The following is a 21,714-nucleotide window of genomic DNA, read 5'->3' as shown; positions in this document are numbered from 1 at the left end:
GTGTCTCTTTTTTTTTATGACAGCTCACAGATGATGGGTTCATGGCAAACAAAATTTTAGCCACAATCAAAGCCTCGACCCTGACCGAGGGGCTCACTAGCTCTACCAAAGGCAAGGTTTTAGACCATGGGGTGTGGGACAGAGGTTGAAGATGATGTTGATCAGTGAGCTTTATATATTTTTTATTTCTTTTAATTGTTCAAGGGTAATATAGTCATTACACATAATTAACTGAGAAATTTAACTGATGTTAGGGCTGGGGACCAACCGAGTTCATTTTTGACAAGTTTTGGGACCACGCGTGTAATTAGTAAACCACTAGGACCAAGAGTGATTTTTTTACAAACCATAGGGACCAACCAAGCATTTAACTCTTTAATATAAGGATAATGACTCATAATATTTTGATGGGTAAAAATATAATAGGAAGTTTATTTGGTTAGAAAAGTTAGAAATTAAACATAATCATCTATTTATTAATCGAATGCTAAGATTAAAAGAGTGAAATTAGAAAAAAAAAAAATGAGGCGTGTGGGTTTGTCTAGAGACATTCTAGTCAATCCAAGACAATAGTTTCTCTCTCCTCTAATTCCCCCCAATTTTTCAAACGTTAACAACTCTTTCATACGACATTATTTTTTTATAAAAACTGCACCAAAAAATGAGCGTTTTTTTATCTTTAAAATGAGTATACTATTGCTATATTATTGTTTTTTTTTTTCGAAAACCCAGTTGCGTAAAACACAATGAACAAAAACCATAAAAATGATTTTTTTTCTAAAACGTAATTGACAAAAAGCACAAAGAAATATCTTGTTTCTAAAACGCAATGGACAAAAAACACAAAAGATATGTGTTATTTCTAAAACGCAATGGCTAAAAAACACAAAAGAATGATTTTTTTTCTAAAACGCAGTGGACTAAAAACACAAAAGAAAGTGTTCTTTCTAAAACGTAATGGACTAAAAAACACATAAAAATGTGTTTTACCTAAAACGCAATGGACTAAAAGCACTTCAAAATGTGTTTTTTCTAAAACGTAATGGACCAAAAAACACATAAAAATGTGTTTTTCCTAAAACGCAATAGACAAAAAACAAAAAAGAAAGTGTTTTTTTCTAAAACGCAATGGAATAAAAACACATAAAAAATTGTTTTACCTAAAACGCAATGGACTAAAAACACTTCAAAATATGTTTTTCTAAAACGTATTGGACCAAAAAAACACATAAAATGTGTTTTCCTAAAACGCAATCGACAAAAACACAAAAGAAAGTGTTTTTTTTTCTAAAACGCAATGGACTAAAAAACACATAAAATGTGTTTTATCTAAAACACAATGGATTAAAAACACAATAAATTGTGTTATTTCTAAAACGCAATGTACTAAAAATATAAAAAAATTGTTTTTCATTCCTTTGTAAACGCAATGACTCAATTCAAAAACCTAGATCGTAAAAACGTAATTCAAAATTTTCTTACATTGATCGAAGCCGATTTCTTCAGATTTCTTCAACGATTGACGAAATTTGAATGTTAGAAACACTTATTAGCGATCGAATGGAACGAATCGAGTGATTCGCTTCAAAATCACGGGAAAAAAATTGAGATATTGTATGAAATTAAACTGGGTTTCTTCAAAAAAGTTGAAGAACACGTTGATTGGGTGTTTGAATCATTGATTGGTGACGAAAATCGCACTATAATGTAGTGATTATTGAGATAGAAAGTGAATAAAAGGTTGAAGATGATGGGTTTTAAAGTTACAGAGAAAGAAGAAGAGAGAATATTTGATAAAATTGACTAAACTACCATTCCACTTTATTTTCAAATTTTGCCACATGTCATAATCATATTTCTTCCTATCATTCTTAGGCAAAATAAACTTCCTATTTGATTATCTCTCTCAATATCTATAAAAAAAATTACATGGTCAACCATGAGTCCATGACTAGATAATTTTAATAACACGCCGTTTTTAATAGCCTTAAATCTTATTTCCTAAGGAGATGGGTGTGGCGTCGGCAAGTAGCTCGGGGAGCTGAGGTGGAGGCTTTCCCCGATCAGGAACACCGTCCCTTCCGACCGAAGATCGGGACCATCGGTGAATAACTCCCGTCCGTCCCAAGCACTTTTCTCCTGTATCTTTGATGTTGATTGGTTGGAAGGGAAGAGGCAGGGGGAAGGGGTACACCAGCTCCCTTGATCGGGAAAATGATGAGGTGGAGATAAGGTGTTGAGGTATCTTTGATGGTGATAGGTTGAAAGTGAAGGGGCAAAGGGAAGGGGTACACCACCTCCCTTGATGGAGAAAATGATGAGGTAGAGATAGGATGCAGGGGTGACGCCTATGACTGGCCATAAGGGAAGAGGAAACCACCGCATATTCTAATCAACACCTTCAAATTTGAATCGAAAAACAAAAGGTTGACATGAAGCTTGAAAATTCAGTTACTTTGCGAAAAAAGGAGAACACCAAAATTGCTTTATCGGGAAAAAGGTTAATTTATTATTGTTTATTAATATTTTATGATTACGATATATATTCACCTGCATTAAAAAGTACATGCTACTCTCATGAAACCATTTTGAGTGGTTGCCATATTTGTCTAATTCGTCGATTCTAAAAAGAATAGATTCTCTCTTCAAATCATTACTTGCTGTTCTCCATCAAACAGGACGGACCCAAGTAGAGGGTTGAATAGGCGGGCGTACCTTTTGAAAAGAAAATTGTAGGGTAAAATCTCAATCGAACCGCTTGAAAATTTGGTTAAATCCCTCGTTCGCACCCTCTAGAAAATAATTCATGAATTCGCCAATATCATCAAAATCACCTATATGACTTGATAGCCTAGTGGAAAACTAAAGTAAATGTATTAATGTACATAAATCAAGATGGAAAAAAAAATTGAAACCAACGTTAGGGAGGATTGAAGTCGAAAACACCAAGACTATGGTGATTAACTATTGAGGATTAATGTGAAGCCCCTCGACTTTAAAACTAGCATTCAAAATTCATATGTGTTTTATACGCGATCACTCATCACATGTGAGAAACAATACGCACTTGCATAAAAGAAAGGACACATGAATGTACGGGTCACATTTGTAACTAGAGAGAGTTTATAATGATGACGGTCAAATCTTCGCTAACTTAACAATCATTTGTTTGGGGGCTTGCCACTTCAAATGATCTCGGAAACAAGCGCCACTACTAAAACCATACCGTGTAAACTAATGTACAGTTTTAACTTCTTTGTGGTTACCACCTAAGTAGAAGGTTAGTTGAAGCTAGGTACAATATTACGTACTTCTTTGTTATCACATTAGTAGTAGACATACACATACGTCTCAACCTACTTTGGGAGCTCATACCAGATTTTATTTTGGTCCATTTTTAAATCAGTTTTGTTATAAGTAATCTACAAGTTTTCACTTCATATTGACGAATAAAATAACAAAAAATGTAAACCGACATTATTTAGAGAAGAAAATGGTGTAAAAGTTATCAATAAACATTCTTCTCCCTTCCACGTTGCTAAACGAATAAAGTGGCATCAAGAAAAATATGTGCTTTTAAGCAAACCGAAATATTACAATCAACCTTTTTTAAGCCTTTCAAAATTAAGGGACCTTTATAATTAGTGGGCCTAAAACTTGCTTTTAAAAAACCGATAGGGTTGCACTTGTGAATATAGCAAGTAGTGGTGCACAAAAAACCCGAACCCGGACCCGGATCAGGAAAAAAAACCCGGAATCGGGTATTATAAAACCCGGTTTTTTATACCCGAACCCAAACCCGACCCTACCCATAGGGTAGGGACCGGGTATTCATATCTGATCTAAAACCCGAACCCGGAACCGGGTTTTTTTATACCTGGTTTATACCCGGTTTTTCGTAGTACCCGGTTTTATAAATACCCGGAACCGGTTTTTATAAATACCCGGAACCGAGTTTTATAAATACCAGGTTATGGGTTTTGAATAAGCTTAACCATCCACTAAAACATATAAAGAATTATTGGGTTTCTAAGAATTATGTATGCATTTTGATGTAATCTTGTTTAAAAATGTCATTAAATTTGAATAAGCTAAACTATCCACTAAAACATATAAAGAAGCATTTAATACCCAATCGGGTTTTTTTAATACCCGGTGTGGGTTTTTTGCCAACCCGATGCATACCCGAACCCTACCCGATGCATACCCGAACCCGGAAATAGGGTATTATAATACTCGGGTTTTATAAAACCCGACCCGGACCCGGGTATATAGGGTATACATTTTTTTGTAGAAAACCCGGACCCGTACCCGACCCAGTTTTTTAAAAAACCCGATTTTGTAAAACCCGATCCAACCCGAACCCAGTTCCATATCCGGAACCGGTTTTTAAAAAAACCCGATTTGTGCACCACTAATAGCAAGTTTATTTAATCCAAGGATTCTTGATGAAAATGTTACCAAAATTCAACCTACTCAAATAAATCAATATTCATGGTGTTTGTTTGTTTGTTTTTATTCTTTAAAAATTTCAATTTCACTCGTTGTACTAAATATAAAATTTTTTGTTGTATTAAATGTTGAAACATGAGTTAAACCAACATTAGTACATTACAAGTTTTACTGAGGTTTTTTTACCGTGAGAATCTTTATCAAAACACTAATGCGACCTTCTCAATAGCTGTATTCAACAAAATCAGCTTAAACGTAACTTGTGCTGGATATGTGGCCTTCAAGAGGTTAAGAAATATTGATATCGGTTAAAACTAGATTCGAACTTATAATCTCTGATAAGAAAACTTGATCATTTCTTTATGCCTCAACCAAAGTTAGTTTTAATGGGTTTAAGGAAGGTACGCATCGTGTTTCATCGTCTTTTTACAATAGTAAATATCTATTTTAGTTAACAATTACAGACGGTATCTTTAAAATTTAATTCACACAGGTTATATGGTTAGAAAAGGTATCAATTTGGGTCAGCCCAAAAAAAATCGCAATTAACCAACAATAAAGTCCAGCATTAATTGGGCCATTGAAGATGACCAATAAATGGTAATGTTGACTGTTCAATGGTGGACGTGGACGTATCACGTGGCCGTTCCATTTCTATGGAATCTATTTGTTTAGAAAAAATGAAAAATAAAATGATATTTCTTTTTGTGATTCCACGGTAACAAACTATTTTCTTTTTACAGTAAATTAATAAGAAAAAAAAAAAAACAAATTATAATACAGTGACTGTTGTAATATAAGAAATCAAAAACAGTGGTGGACCCAAAAATTATTTACTGAGGGTGCGTATGAGGTGTTCAACCATATTTTCAAATGATGCGGTCGAGTTTTTACCTAAAATATACACCAAATTTTTTTTCAAGATGTGCGTCCGCCACTTATGACAAATAATAAAAGACGAAATGGTTGGTATTTAAAAAAGATACTTAACGTATATTGTACATTTTCTTTACGAGACATGTCTTTATTCAAGGGTATAATATGCGTCTATGCATTTACCCAATATAATTTCTTTAATTTTTTTAAATATGTATATATATGATTTATCAATTATTGGCATACTTGCATTTATATATATAGAGTGGGGATCCAACGGAAAGTGTGTTTTTCCTAAAAAGTGTAAAAAGTCATAAAACACAGTAATTTCAGGCATAAAACACACATAAAACTCACAAATAATAGAATGAATATTACTAAAACACCATATTCAAACTCTAATAGTCCATAAAAACTTCAAACACACCATCGTAGAACTATGAATATGAAACACACAATGCTAAACAACATAAAACACAATAATATTTGTCATTCCACAATCAGAGTCTTAACATCTAAAACACAACACAAAACCCACATACATGATGTTTTAGTAATCTTCATCATATTATTTGTGGGTTTTTGGTGTGTTTTATGGTTGACATTACGGTGTTTTATGACTTTTTACACTTTTTAGGAAATTTGGACTTTCTGGCCAACTCCTATCCTATATATATATATATATATATAGGGTATGGATCCTGTACATTAATCCAAAAATGTGAGAAGTGTATTATAACACCATATAAACACCGTATAACACTATGTAACACCATATAACACTATGTAACACTATATAACACTATACATCTATCATAGACATGCTATCAGACAAAATATAATGTTATATTTGTTATATAGTGTTACATAGTGTTATATGGTGTTACATAGTGTTATACGGTGTTTATATGGTGTTATATAGTGTTATAACACAATTCTCACACTTCTGAATTAATGTACAGGATTCTCTCTCTCTCTCTATATATATATATTATACATAATACATTTAGATACTTTATTTATATACATTACAGTTATTTGATATATTTTCATAGTGATAATGCGAAATATTTACCCGATATATATTCGACGGGTTTTGGTCAGGTATATCCGACAGTAATTATTTAAATTAAGAGGTTTACTCGAAATCCGCGGGCATACTCAATAGCCGACGAGTAAATACTTGATAGAAACTCGACAAACGTTGACACGAGTTTGAAATAAGCTTATCTGATCAGGTTTGCGGTTAGTATTACCTAAAACTGTCCCAAACCAGTACCATTGTCATCCCTAAAAGAACCATAACACACCTATTGATTTGTGAAGTAACCTCCATCTTAGCTAAAGAAGATGATGTTCATAAGCTTGAAAATGTCACTTGCTAAATAATCACTTACTAAAACTCGTGTGACTCTCAAATTATTGACTATATATACATAAAAGCTTTAATGGAAAATGATTGCTAGGAAGGACCCATTTGATGGAGGTAAAATAAATTGTGGGGGTCGTTTAATAGAAATAATTCAATGGCCACATTTCATAGTTAATTTTAGAAAGAATTACACGCGTTTAGTTGTGGTATGTCTATATCACATTCACAGTACTACTTAGTTTCTAATTTGAGAAATTACACTTTTATTAATATGGTTCACTCAAACGTAATATGTTAATGGACGTTAAAAGTTCTATTAGATATCTATAAAATGACAAACATACAGTTGGTATTGAAAACAAATTGATCGATTGATTTCTTTTATCTGTTTCAAACTGAAAACTGAATACGATTCGTGCTTCTAATAATATTAAAGAACCATGATGATTCATGTTTGTTATATTGTGAATTAATTCAATTGTTTGATGACTGGTGTAACGTCGATGTGCTATGATGGAACACTTGAAATGTATGACTACTATCGGAGGTTCTAATTATCGTCTGAAAATGGCGAGTAGCATAATATGCATATATTAATGTAAAATAAACTAAATACGTATGTGTACATATCATAATATTTTCGACACCTTTTTATGTTATAAATTAGGAGCCAGAGGATAAATTTGATATACATGAATCTAGAAAACTAGAAAATCAGTCTCTTTTAACTAATATCATTTTATAATACATATAACAAGTATTAAAGGATAATTCAATATGATGTTAAGAGTTTAAATTAAACATTTTTTACGTTTAAACCAACTTCATTTTAAATGGCTATAACTTTGTGGATGTTAATATTTTTTTTTTTTAAGTTACACTATAAATACGAAGATTTTATCATCTTTAACTGGAAAAAAAGGAAAAAGGGAGATTGATTGTGTTATTTTGAAGGAATATTAAAAGTTATGATGAGAAATTTAATATATTTGGGATACTTGAAAAAATAACATGCCATATAAATGTTTCTGAACAGGAGACCCTTAGGGAAACATTCAACTGAAATTAAGGTGAGTATAGTCAAGTGTAAGCATTTTAAAAACAAGTCATTTGTCACAGGTAGTCGTGGTAGAGACGCCCCATCCCTTAATTCATGTCAAATGTTGACATGCACGTTTTGTTATAATTATCTTGTAATTAATAATTTATACATATAACTATAACTATATAAGTATTAAATAAGAATCACTTTATCTTATAAAGGGTAGAAAGTGATCTAAATCCTTAATCTCATTATTTCCACGGTTATGATTGTATAAATGACAAAATTGTAGATGATAGTGAGAGAGTAAAAATTAATATACCTTCAATGTTACTTTTTCGGTTTAATCTAATTACGTAATTTTTATTAAACTTAGATCAATTTCGTTTGCTTTATATTTATAACTAGGTTATTGCCCCGTGTAATACACGAAGTGAATCATAATTATAATGTGAAATAAAAAAAATATGTTCATAATATGATCTAAGTATATATAATATAGAGTAATATGTGCAGACCAAATACGAAATAAATATTGAAGTTTGTATAGTCATTCATAATAATATGATCTGTTATTTGTTTTAGGATTTGTCATAGGAACTTAAAATTTTGTACCACTACTAATATTTATTGTGATATTTTCTTGTTCAAAGGTAACGTGTCTTATTTTATCTGATAATAGATTATTCTGACGGGTTAATGTTGGCATAATATTATATATTCTACCATCCAAATATAGTTTCCTCACTTTCGCTATCATTAACATTAAAATAAGGTATGCTCGTATTCAAAGCTATAAACCAATATGAAATGTACGAAATAATTACTTTTATCACAATTGGTAAGGAAACCAATAAAAACTATTGATAATGTAATATGTCTCATACCATTTGAAAGGTCTGAAAAGGGACTTCTAGACAGATAAAAGTAATGTAAATGATTAGACAAAAATTGAATCAATAAAACCAATTAACTATAGTTGAGAAAATACTATGTATAGTGTAATACTTTACATGTACAATTGAACCAATAAAACATATATAAGTGAAAAAATAAAAATAAAGACGTGAGACACCATACGACAACTAAGTAAGTCTAAATTTAAAAAACAAAGTTATGACATTCCGAATGTAAAGATACCTTTCACAGACCTCTTAAGTTACAATAGGAAAACATATGTATGTTAAGAGTTTACCTTGTTTTAAAACACATATATCTAACTTATCTAAAAATACATGATGTTTTCTATGTGACATACATAATATGCATATTACTTATTAGACATGGTAAATTTATCTAAAAAAACATGATGTTTTCTATGTGATATAGATAATATGGATAGCATATGAAGAGTAAAAAGATACTTTAGTATTTAGTATACAAATTACATTTATTTGATCTGTGTAATACACATGGTTTTCAAAGATATAACTTTTTTATTATTTGATATATAAAATTACATTTATTTAACTCGTACAATATACAAGGTTCATAAAGATATAAGTTTTTATTATTTAATATATAAAATTACATTTATTCAACACGTGTAATACACGGGGTTCTAACCTAGTAATGAAATACTTGTATTAAAATTATAAGAGGTTTTTAATATCAAATTTATTTATTAAGATTATAATAATATACTTGCATTAAAAATTTAAAAAGTTTTTAACACTAAAGTTATTTATTAATATTACACTTAATCAGATAATATAAATAACTAATTGTTTTTCATAATTATCAAACTTCGACATTGCAATTTACTTTTGTAGATATTTCGTATACACATGGTTACTAATTTTATGGGTGTCTGTTTAATAATTTCAAACTAAAATAAAATTCTAATATAATATTTAAATCTTTTTAATTTAAAATTTATCTATAAATTATTGATGCCCTCATTGAATGACATGTGTTCCAAATCAGGTTTCTTTTATTATATAGTATAGATAAATTATACCACAAAATTAAGAGTTTTATTATTTTCAATTTGAATATACTATTGCTATATAATTTTTACAGTGCAGTATTAACTTATTATATACATATACTGTTGACGAGGGCCCCAAGCTGGGCTCCTCGTCTAGGCTTCCCAAAGGGCTACTAATAACAAAGGCCCATTTCACATTCTCAAATATACCATGCATAATAAAAGGGCGGAAACACGAGGGACTATCACCTCAAGTCATCGTCCCTGCCAGGAGCATTTAATGATCTGCGACAGGAGAGAGAAAGTGCCAGCCAGAATAGTATGAGGTAGGTACTGACTTCATTAAATGAGAAGATCATCGCCCGGGTATGAGGGAGGCACGAATCCATTGGTGGCAGGGATCCTTTCTGGCACATTGGAAGACCGTCAGATCTCAACGGGATCCCACCGTCCGATAAGTCCACCTCTCTATATAAGCCATGCTCATGATCAAAGGTAAGCATTCAATAACTCCTTCCTACCAACAACATAATCATAATTACTTCGAACTTTCTCCGATTTGCATTGAATACTCGAATCTAAGAGTTCACACCATACATTCCGGCGACACCGTTTCTTCTCCGGCAAGTTTGCTTATTCTCATGCTAGAGCTTGGTCACGGACTCTCCTCCAGGGTCATCTGTGACGAGGCTTACGGTGTTCTCTTCTGCAGACACTTTAAAAGATCTCTTTGGACGCCAACGAGTCTTTTCAACCACCAGCCGAAGTTAGGTGATTCAACACACGCTATTACATAGATATATGCATTGCGTAATTATGATATATAATTATATGGACGCGCATACACATTGTCAAATTACAAGTGTCACATCCTTACGATTTCCTACGATTTTCATGTTAAAAAAACTTCGTACGACAACTCTTCAATAACTGCTATGAGAATGACGCAACCCGACAATCCAGAATTCGAAGTATACCCAAGCAAAGACTACATGAAAGCATATTGTAGCTTGAGTCAGGTATTAATTTTAACAAAAACGAACTTGTGTGTTTTTTGGTATGGAAAGAACCCCACTCACACTTGTCCCAAAATTAAATTACTACAATCAAAGTTTTGTAACATAACAAATTAGGGACATTAGGCCACTTCTAATAAAATAGCAAGCCCCTTGGACAACAAACTTCCTAATCAATGCAGTTGTTGTTCAAGTTCTAATATGTTTAACTATTCAAGCCTTCAGCCGAAATTCAGAACACCTAATTCAATATGTTTTAGTTGCAATTTTGTTGAGTCCTGTCTCCTGAGTAGATGAATTAGTAGGATGATGATATTTGAAATTGTAGATATATAAATGCCATTACTCGGGGCTCATCAAGCACCAACAAGTAGTGGTACTAATTCTAGGGTTGTTCATGGCCCGAGCTAGGGCAAACTTGGGCTCAACTCGATTATAAACCGAGTCGGTTGGGACTTGAAACCGAGCTGAAAATGTAAGCTTAAGCTCAGCGTGGTTTCTAGCCGAGCTAGCTTGGCTCGAATTTAAAAAAAAATTAATACATATTCAATATAAGTTCAAACTAATACATTACAAGGCAAAACTCAAGTTCAGCCTAATGAAAAGTAAGTTTTAAATCTCAACAAAAAATAGTTTATTAGCATTCTAATCAAACACCAAAGATGCTATAGATATCCAACTGCACTCCTAAATACTCGAAAATAATAACCATTTTTGATAATATATTATACATATATATAAACAAAATATATATAAAGGAAAATAGTTCAATCCAAAACCGAGCGAAGCTAACAAGCGAGTCAAACCGAGCCAGTCTGGCTCCATTCAGTTTCAAATTGAGCCTGCCATATCGAGCAATCTTTTTCCGAGCTAAATCTGCGCGAGTTCCGAACTACAAACTTTTTGAAGAACCGTAACTAATTCATCATCCAATCAAGAGTCGACTTTAGCATTCTCTTTTTTTTAGTGATAAATTTCTTTTAATCCCTGACGTCTATGAGACTTAAACCCAAAACCTACCACTTCCAAACCTAAGTGTAAAGTGTTTAAAGGTTTTTGCATTTGTTGCAGATAGACCACCACCCATTAGTTTTTCTTTTAACTTTAGCATTCAAACAGAGTAGTTGTGACTTGGGAGTCTACACGCTCGGCACTCAGATAACAGAGGCAACAAATTGAATTCTTGCTCACTTGTTTTCATTCCTTAGGTTTTTGTTACTTTGTCATGGTAGTATTCATTAGTTTATATACTTGTGAAATCTATAAAACTGCTTTTTTTTTTTTCAATTTTAAAGAGAGATATGTGAAATCTGTTTTGGCCGATCGTTTTTAGCCCCGTGTGATAAAAAAAGGTTATCTTACTTGTTATCTTTACTTTTTTTTTTTTTCTAACAACGTACCAACAAAATTGAAACCGATATGTATCAATATCGAAGCAACTCATTTAAAAATACTTAATATTCATGTGTTCAACTACTTATTCCGTTATTTCTTTGTGACGGTGATATTTAATTGCGGTTACAATCAGTAGACTTGGTAGCATATGAAGGTGGCACTAGATTAACGTCGAATGGACTAATGATGTGACTAATACTTAATTCATACTACTTTCTTTATCATTCATAAGTATTTTCATTTTTAACACAAATATTGTATTTGCAACGACCATGAGAAATCTAAAAGAAAACATAAAATAGCCATTATTAACATAGTTTTTAATGATTAGTATTACGTTAAATATAAAACCAGTTTTAACTAGAAAACTACAAAAACTGTATAATGTTTTTGTAGATATTGTTTTGAATACATAATACAAATAAAAACATTTTTCCTTCTCTCTTCAATACTAATAATTATCTTTTATGCACTAGATACAAATATGCTATTCAGTTCTCACAATTCATTCATTGATAACTGGTTTCATAAAATATTCTTCTCCGTCTCCCTATGTTTAACCTTATTAAAACACGTAAGAAGTCGAAACACTAACAAAACTACACTTCAATCTTATTTTAACATAATGAACTACACCTTGTAGAACATTATTGTCTTTAAATGTCATAAGTATAATGCATATAAACATGGTTGTAAAATATGGTCTCGAAGGACAAGTACTCTCCAAGTACTCTTCGTCTAAGCCAAATACTTCTTGAATACTCTCAAATCCAACTAAGTAACGGCTAACGACTTTTACAACGATACATACATATGTTAAACCAATGAACTATCTTTTAAAACTTTTGATAAGTAATGAAAATATGAAATCAAACTTGAGTGTATGATTATTGAAAATGGGCCCAGGCCTTACTTTCGTGGGCCCAAACCAACCCTCTTCAAAAACAATTTCTTCCTTCACTTCTTCCCCCATCTCTCTCTACATCTCTCCGGCAATGGAACCGCCATGGACGGACGACCTCGCCGACGACCTCCAAAGCATCAGCTTCAACTCCACCACCACCACTACCGCCACCGACATCAATCGCAGCACAAGCACCAGCTCCGAAACCACCTGGACCACCGCTAACTACTCCTCCCGTCACAATTCCACCGCCACCAAACACTCCATTCCTTCCGGCGACCCCTGCTGGGACGCAATCCGTCAATCCGGATCTGAATCCGGCACTAATTTATCCTTTTCTGACCTCCGTTTCATCCAACGCCTCGGTACTGGAGACATCGGTTCCGTTTACCTATCTGAAATTAAACGTTCAAGTTCTAGCTCTAGTTCTAGTTCCTCCTCGTCGCCGGCGGTTTTTGCCGCGAAAGTTATGGATAAAAGGGAGCTTGCTAGCCGGAACAAAGAAGGCAGAGCGGTTACAGAGAAGAAGATTTTGGAAATGTTGGAGCATCCGTTTCTACCGACGCTTTACGCGTCGTTAGAGTCCCAGAAATGGTCGTGTTTACTGACGGAGTTTTGCTCCGGTGGAGACCTTCACGTTCTCCGTCAACGTCAGCCGTGTAAACGTTTTCCTGAATCGGCAGTCAGGTTTGCATTTCAATTCCACCACTCTTCTGTTACAGTTTACATGTCAATGATGTGAGTCTGTTCTGAATCTGTGTGTCTGGTGCAAAAAACCGGTTTATGGTTTCATCGGACTGTTCAACTGTGTTAACTCATTAACCCCATAAAATATAATTTCAACTAAAAAAATTCCAAAACTACATGATTTTATAATAAAATAATATTACTCAAAATTAAATTCATAATCAAAAAATAATCCAAAAGTTTACTATGAATGTCATCCTCATGAAGTTAATCCATTGGAGTGTTGAATGCATCAACTTTATGATCGTTTAAAAGATAAAATCCCTTACCAATTAGCAAACACTATAACAATTAACAACGTGTGAATGATTGAACAAAAGTCAACGAAATAAAAGGTAAACTTGAATGATCGGTTGAAGAACTTAATTTGAAAAATCTAATGATTTTCTATCTATGAATGAGGAAGAAATTTTACGCTAGATTTTACACTTTTACTAAGAAGGTAAATAGTCACATTTGTGGGTCCATAAAAATTAAAAGTTCAAATTTTTAACCTTTGGCCCAGTATAAACCGGTACCGCTACACAAGTTTAAACTGATATAACTCAATTTATCGGCGGTACAACTTCTTTGCCATTTCTTCAGTTTACGGGTATGATTCGTGCTGGCCAAGCATCTGAAATCTGGTTTAACCAAATTTTCAAACCTTAAGTACAACAATTTATTTTTCTAGTTTAAAAATTCAACGATCGCTGTGTGCAGGCGTATTGTTGAACGTGTGATCTATTTATTTTGTTTGAAATTAATCAACGGTGTGTAATCACTGTAATGGCTTGTAAGGTTTGGGACCACAATGGGAGAAGTTTCAGGGACCCGCGCTGGATGATCATGTTTTCATAGTCTGGTCCACACCTGATGATTTAAGTTCACTTAAAATTTATAAACCACATCGAGTAGAGTAGAGAAGAGAGTGACTAGTCTCATGGGGTTTTATTAGACACACATGGTCGACTCCACGTGAGTTCGTGTGCATAATTTTAAAAGTCAACTTTTGAAAGTATTGCTTGTTGCCACGTGGGTGGTTGATTGACTTGGCGTTTCGTAAACGGATCTTCCTAAAAATTAAAATTCTCATTAACGAAAATAACTATTTTTTAATGAATAGCTTCACTTTTTTTTTTACCGTAAATGTACGGTCAATATTATTGTTTTCTAAAGATTTTATCTCCCTCCAGGTTAATAATAAAGGTTCAACTAAAATGGTATCCGAAAAATTGGGTTTTGTTTGTTTTTTCTAGCGACGTAATATCTTTAAAATACGTGACACGTTAGCATACATTATTTTTCATGAGTTGAAGGAATATTAAACTACAAAAATAAAAAATAGAGTAAACTGTCAAAATGGTCCTTAAGGTTTGATTATTTTTGTCACTTTAGTTCAAAACTCAAACCTTTTGAATCTGGACATCTGTGGTTTCAGTTTTGTTGCCATTTTTATCCAAAACAAAATCTGGTCAGATTTTTCAGTTAACATCCAGCTAAGGGCAAAATGGTCAGATTCTTTTAATTTGTTATAATAAAACGTTAAAAGACCATTTTGTCCTTTTGAATGAAAATGATAACAAAATTGAAACCGTAGAGACACAGATTCAAAATGTTTGAATAATGTATAACTTTTTTATTATATATCGTGCATAGTTTGGCATTTCAGTTAAAAAAAAGAGTAAGAAATAAAATATTCTCTTTTTAAATGGTAGAAAAACACTATCATGATTCAAAATGCACATTTTTTAATGTTTAATAAAAAATTGTCTAAAATATTTCAATTCTTGTTTCTTTTTTCAAATTAAAAGTGATTAATTGATTTTTTAATGTTACGTTTTTTTTTCTTAGCACTAGTTCATGAGACCTAAATTCTTTAAAGTGAACGTTTTAATCAGTTATATATATGATAAATACTTTGAGAACCATCCTCAGTTGAATAACCTGGAAGAACAACTATCTAACGAATAAATAAATTTTTATCATATTTTTATATAAAACTAAAATTCACGAAAAAAACTAGAAAAAAAATCAGACAGAAGAATTACATATATGTAAGAAAAAAAAATTGTTACATATGTAGGATAGTTTACATATATGTAGAAGCAATTATTTTGTTACATATATGTAATTTTTCTATCTTTATATATATATTTGTGAATCTTAGTAATATATAGAAAATACAGAAAAAATATAAAAAAAAAATTGATGATAGCTCTCACAGTTGTGGTGGATCTCAAAATATATTTTTTCATATGTGTATATATAGTGTGTATGCATGTGTGTATTGTTATATAAAATCTCAATAAATTTTAATTGCTTATAAATCACCGACTTTTCATGTGAATTTAAGTTTTTATCATTTTTTTTTTTAAATTAGGAAGCCAAACAGTCGAGACAGCCTAGTGGGTAAGATTATTTAAACTCATTTACGTACAATAAATTAGTGTTGGTTGTCTATAACTACTGGCATTTAAATTTCCTTGTCTTTTTATCATTGGCCCTAGTGATCACGACAACTTAATTGCACAAATGCATTATTATGGCTTATATACTCTATTTCTTTATTTCCCATAAGTATTAAATCATCAATTAAAAACTACATTAATTCTCCTGTCTGATCTTTTTACTAAGAATATTTTTATACTAAATATCATCTAATATTGTACTTGCAAATATTTAAACTCACACTATTTTTGTGGAGTACATTATTGTTAGAAAAAAAAGTAACCTACATTTAAACATGATCAATTTACATAGTGCAATTGTTCGATCCCAGGGGGCAGGGGTTTGTGTTCGGGAGGTTGGGGTTTGCAATTCAGAAAGGATTGGCGGCGCAGCTTGTTGCCCGTCTACCTTCTGTTTTGATGTAACTTAACAAGTTTTCTGGAATTTATTTATTACCATCTTTGATTAAAAAATAATAATAATAATAATGCATCCCAAATTATGCGGTGGGGTTGGTGTGAAATCGAAGTCTTTAACTCTAATTAACTTGATTCAAGGAATGTGTTGTGTTAGTATTATTTTAATGAATTCATCTCCAGGTTTTACGCATCGGAGGTGGTTGTTGCTCTCGAGTACCTTCACATGCTGGACATTGTTTACCGTGATCTCAAACCTGAAAACGTTTTAGTCCGATCCGACGGTCACATCATGTTAACCGACTTCGATCTCTCCTTAAAATGCGACATCACCGCAGCCACCCCGGCTCAAGTCTTCTCTGATAGCAACCGCCCGAACCCACCACCATTGACAGATCACTACACATTCGATCCGCCCAAAGTCACTTCATCTTCATGCATACTCCCCAACTGCATAGTCCCCTCGGTCTCATGCTTTAAATCTAAACGTAAACGCAAGAAGAAACCCGGGTCACACACAGGCCCACAGTTTGTGGCCGAGCCAGTGGATGTACGGTCAATGTCGTTTGTTGGGACTCATGAATATCTAGCGCCAGAGATTGTGTCGGGTGAGGGGCATGGGAGTGCGGTAGATTGGTGGACGTTAGGGATATTTATGTATGAGCTTTTTTATGGTGTGACTCCTTTTAAAGGAATGGATAATGAGCTGACTTTGGCTAATATTGTGGCTCGGGCGCTAGAGTTTCCTAAAGAGCCTGTGATTCCTTCGACGGCTAAAGATTTGATATCGCAGTTGTTGGTGAAGGATCCGGTAAGGCGATTAGGGTCGACAATGGGTGCTTCGGCTATTAAGCAGCATTCGTTTTTCGAAGGTGTGAATTGGGCTTTGTTGAGATGTACAACGCCTCCTTATGTCCCGTTACCGTTCAGTCGTGAACTTGTGTCGGATGATAGTTGCTCCGATAATGTGGTGGAATACTATTAGCAAGCACCATTTGTGTGGAATTATGTTTAGTTAATTATACTAAAATGTAATTTTGTTTCCACGTATGTTATGAAAAAAAGTGTGTGTATCTAACCTACCTTTAATTTATTTATCATCTTATATAAGACCATCTCCATCGCTTGTAAGGTGGAAGAAATCTATAGCCGATTGGGGGTCTGTTAAACTCGCGATGGAGATGGTCTTAGTATTTTTCTTTTAATTGTGTGGCGGAAAAAATGCAATGTTTTCATAGCTAGAATGTGTTGCTAATCTATTTTTTTTCGGACCAGTCATATTGTTCACAACATATATTACTCTGTAAGTACTTTTAAAACTAAAATTACATGCATGTATAACTAATGTGAAACAAAATCTTGAACGATGTTGTTGATTTTTTAATACTTACAAAATATGGAGTCTAAGATGCAGCCTTTAGCAAGAGTCAATAGATGATATTTTATATAAAAATTAAAAAGTAAATAAATTTTGAAAATTTGGTCAATTCACCGGTCCGGCAAAAAGTAAATAAATTTTGAAAATTTGGTCAAATCACCGGTCCGGTTCAATCGGTCAACACGGCTAGAATGCAAGGGAGTGAAGTTTAGTTTGTTTAACATTAGAGTGGGGATGGTAATCGGTCGTGTTTGGGTCAGGTATTGATAATCTTAGTCATAAACCTAATTGTAAAACCATGTTTCATACCCGGTTTAGTACCCGTTATGTATAAGTTGGTTAATTATCCAGCAGGTATGGCATACCCGTGGGTACCAGATATACCCGTTGGTTTCTTAAAAAAAATACACATTTGGAGTTCCAAATACATTTTTTTACCATTCAAACATTTAAATAATTTTATATTCTTAATAACTAAATTAGGTTAAATTATGGTTAATTATATACAGTTTGTTATCACTATAGATATTTAAAATATCTAGCTAAAAATATGTAAATATTATGATGATATAAATATCAAAAGATTGTATTCGTAACATACAAATATAAAAAATGTCATCAAGATATATATACAGGGGCGGAATCAATGTAGAATGAGCCGTAGCACGGGCTACGGCTCAACCTTGTATTCGCAGTGTAATTGTTTTCGGTTTAATACATAGCATACCCAAAAACATATACGAGGATACCCCTAAGAGAAAATTATGAAATTTGATATTATTCATTAAGTCCAAAACATGTTTAGTAACAAAGCCCAAATAATTAGTTTTATGATAATTAAGCTTAAATTGTAATAATTAATAAAGCCCATATAATAGAATTAGTGATTTTGCACGTCTTATGGTTGAAATGGGAACACATAGTTCTTGTCCTTTGGTTTATCGGGTAGTGAAGCTAGCTTTGGTTTTACCGGTTGCAACCACAACCGTTGAAATATGTTTTTCGAAATTGAAGATTATCAAGACGGATTTACGCAATCGAAAGGGTCCGGAATTTTTGAACAACGCCATGTTTGTGTGGTCAAAAATGATTTTTTTTATAAAGTAAAAGACGATGATAAGATGGAACGATTTCAAGCTATAAAAAAAGAAGAGGCCAAATCTGCTAGGTATTTATTTACTTTATTTATTTATTGTTTTTTTAATATTATATGATTGCAGGGTAAAATTTTTTTTTGATACCCCTGATTTAATTGGCTAGTTCCAGCACTGTATATATATATATAGGGGTGGGCTCTATAAGAAACCCCATCTTTTTTAAGAAACCTTGGAAACCCTAGATTCACCCTTGATTTGGTTTCACTTTAATAGATCAATGGCTCTCCTTTTTTGGTGTATATATTAGATTTAAATTAATACATAAAGGGCATTCTGGGTATTAAAAAAGACTCTTTGAGCATTGGAAATCAAAAACCCACCTGCCATGTTGTACTGTCAAATCAAATAAGAGATTTCAAAATCATACCCCTCTTTCTCTCTCCCACTCTCTACTCACAATTATCACATCTTTTTCTTCCCCCACCCCACAAACGTGAAGAAAAAGAAGAACAAGAAGAAGATGGTCTAATTTCAGAATTAAAATATCTACCTTCAAGATTTCAAGAAATACTAATTCCAGATTCAGTTGCAGAAGACGATGGTGGTTGCAGATCAAAGCGTGATTCAGTTGCAGAAGACGATGGTGGTTGCAGATCTGGTGGTTGGTGGAAGGTGGTGACTGGTTCATTCTGGGGTGTTGGTGGTTGATAGCGGCGACAGTGGGTGGTTGTAGAAGGTGGTGGAGGGTGGGTGGTTGGTGGCGCCGGAGTTCGGAACGTCGTCGGAGTCAAGATCTAGTAATGGTTAATGTTCTCTCTCTCTCTCCTCTCCACTGTCTTCAATCAAGATCTAATAATGGTTAATGTTCATGTATCTTAAATAAATCGAAAACTTTAGGATGAGATTTTGAACGGGATTTTTTGTTGGTTTGGTTGCTTGTTTGGGGATTTTGATCTTAATAATAATTGTTTTTTGTTTTGTTGGTTTGGGCTTTTGATCTGAACAGTAAGTGTTTTTTTTTTTTGGTTGGGTTGTTTGAGTTACAGAAACAGACCCATAACATGTGTTAAGCACCTGTTAGAATGATATATAACGTGTGTTGATTTACAGAAACAGATCCATAAAGATATTCAATTGACAAGCTGGATGGATGTAGGCGACGTTAATGCGGGGACATTGAATAAGTCAACTATTTTGGGAAAGAAGTTTTCGTTCGTTTATAACATGTGTTAGTGGTTCATGCTGTAACAGATCCATAAAGAAGTTTTCATGCTGTAACAAGTTTTCGTTCGTTTCTAACATGGTTTGCACATTTTGGAATGTATAACATGTGTTAAGCCTCTGTTATAATCTTTTTGTAACCTGACATGTATTCATGTATAAGCTAGTGGTTTACAAAACACCATAATGTGTATATACTGATCTAACATGTGTTACAGTGTATCTGTTCGGAACATGTAATTGATTAACATGTGACAAGGGTGAAAACAGTCGACGGGGGTGATGAGTTTAATGGTGAGCTTAGTTAATATCGTAATCTTGTTGTAACCCCACTTGTATACATATGATAACATGTAAGCATCCATTATAACCCTACTTGTATTCATGTATATCAAAAGTGGTTTGCAAAACACCATGATGTGCATATACTGATCATAACACGTGTACAATTTAATATGGAACATACAAGTTAATATTGTAACACCGTATACCTGGGATAACATGTGTTAAGCCTCTGTTATAATCTTGGTTTAACCCAACATGGTGTCATGTATAAGCTAGTGGTTTCCAAAAGACTATTAACTTGTATAATCTTGGAACATACAAGTTAATATTGCAACACCATACCCCGACTTGTATTCATGTATATGAAAGTCACATCCTTTGGGAAAGAAGTCTTCGTTCATTTATAACATGTGTTGGTGGTTCATGCTGTAACAGAACACCATGATGTAATCTGACATATGTTCATGTATAACATGTGTTAAGCCCCTGTTATAATGATATATAATGTGGGAAAGAACTCTTCGTTCGTTTATAACATGTGTTTGTTTTGTACATTTTGGAATGTATAACATGTGTTAAGCCTCTGTTATAATCTTTTTGTAACCTGACATATATTCATGTATAAGCAAGGGGTTTACAAAACACCATGATGTGTATATACTGATCTAACATGTGTTACAATTTGTCTATTCGGAACATGTAATTGCTTAACATGTGACAAAGGGTGAAAACAGTCGACGGGGGCGATGAGTTTAATGGTGAGCTAAGTTAATATCGTAATCTTGTTGTAACCCCACTTGTATACATATGATAACATGTGAGCATCCATTATAACCCGACTTGTATTCATATATATGAAAGTGGTTTGCAAGTTAATATGTGTACAAATTAATATGGAACATACAAGTTAATATTGTAACACCGTATATGGAACATACAAGTTAATATGGAACATACAAGTTAATATTGTATAACGTGTGTTAAGCCTCTATTATAACGTGCGTTAAGACTTCCAGAATGGATGCATAAACTCCAATAGCAACTTAATAACATAGTATACCTGATATAACGTGTGTTAAGCCTCTATTATAACGTGTGTTAAGGCTTCAAAATGGATGCATAAACTCCAATAGTAACTCAGTAACAACAGAAG

At 33.0% G+C, this 21,714-nt stretch overlaps 1 protein-coding gene across 1 annotated transcript; it reads left to right on the top strand.

Moving 5' to 3' along the window:
* Positions 1 to 12,965: 12,965 nt before the first annotated feature.
* LOC110904184 (serine/threonine-protein kinase D6PKL2) lies at positions 12,966 to 17,662 on the top strand. Its single transcript, XM_022150019.2, has 2 exons — positions 12,966 to 13,674; positions 16,764 to 17,662. Exons 1-2 carry the CDS (start codon positions 12,980 to 12,982, stop codon positions 17,563 to 17,565), a joined length of 1,497 nt encoding a protein of 498 aa, XP_022005711.2. The 5' UTR covers positions 12,966 to 12,979; the 3' UTR covers positions 17,566 to 17,662.
* The last annotated feature ends 4,052 nt before the right edge of the window (positions 17,663 to 21,714 follow it).

The sequence above is a fragment of the Helianthus annuus genome, chromosome 14 (genome assembly GCF_002127325.2).
Source record: "Helianthus annuus cultivar XRQ/B chromosome 14, HanXRQr2.0-SUNRISE, whole genome shotgun sequence".
In the NCBI taxonomy this organism is placed as follows: Eukaryota; Viridiplantae; Streptophyta; class Magnoliopsida; order Asterales; family Asteraceae; genus Helianthus; species Helianthus annuus.
This window is presented reverse-complemented; position numbering and strand designations above follow the sequence as displayed.

Bases quoted from the DNA above. Each gene is read 5' to 3' on its own strand.
- LOC110904184 (XM_022150019.2), top strand. From the start codon at position 12,980: ATGGGCCCAGGCCTTACTTTCGTGGGCCCAAACCAACCCTCTTCAAAA. The intron at 13,675-16,763 runs GTTTGCATTTCA...ATTCATCTCCAG, and splicing joins TTTCCTGAATCGGCAGTCAG to GTTTTACGCATCGGAGGTGG.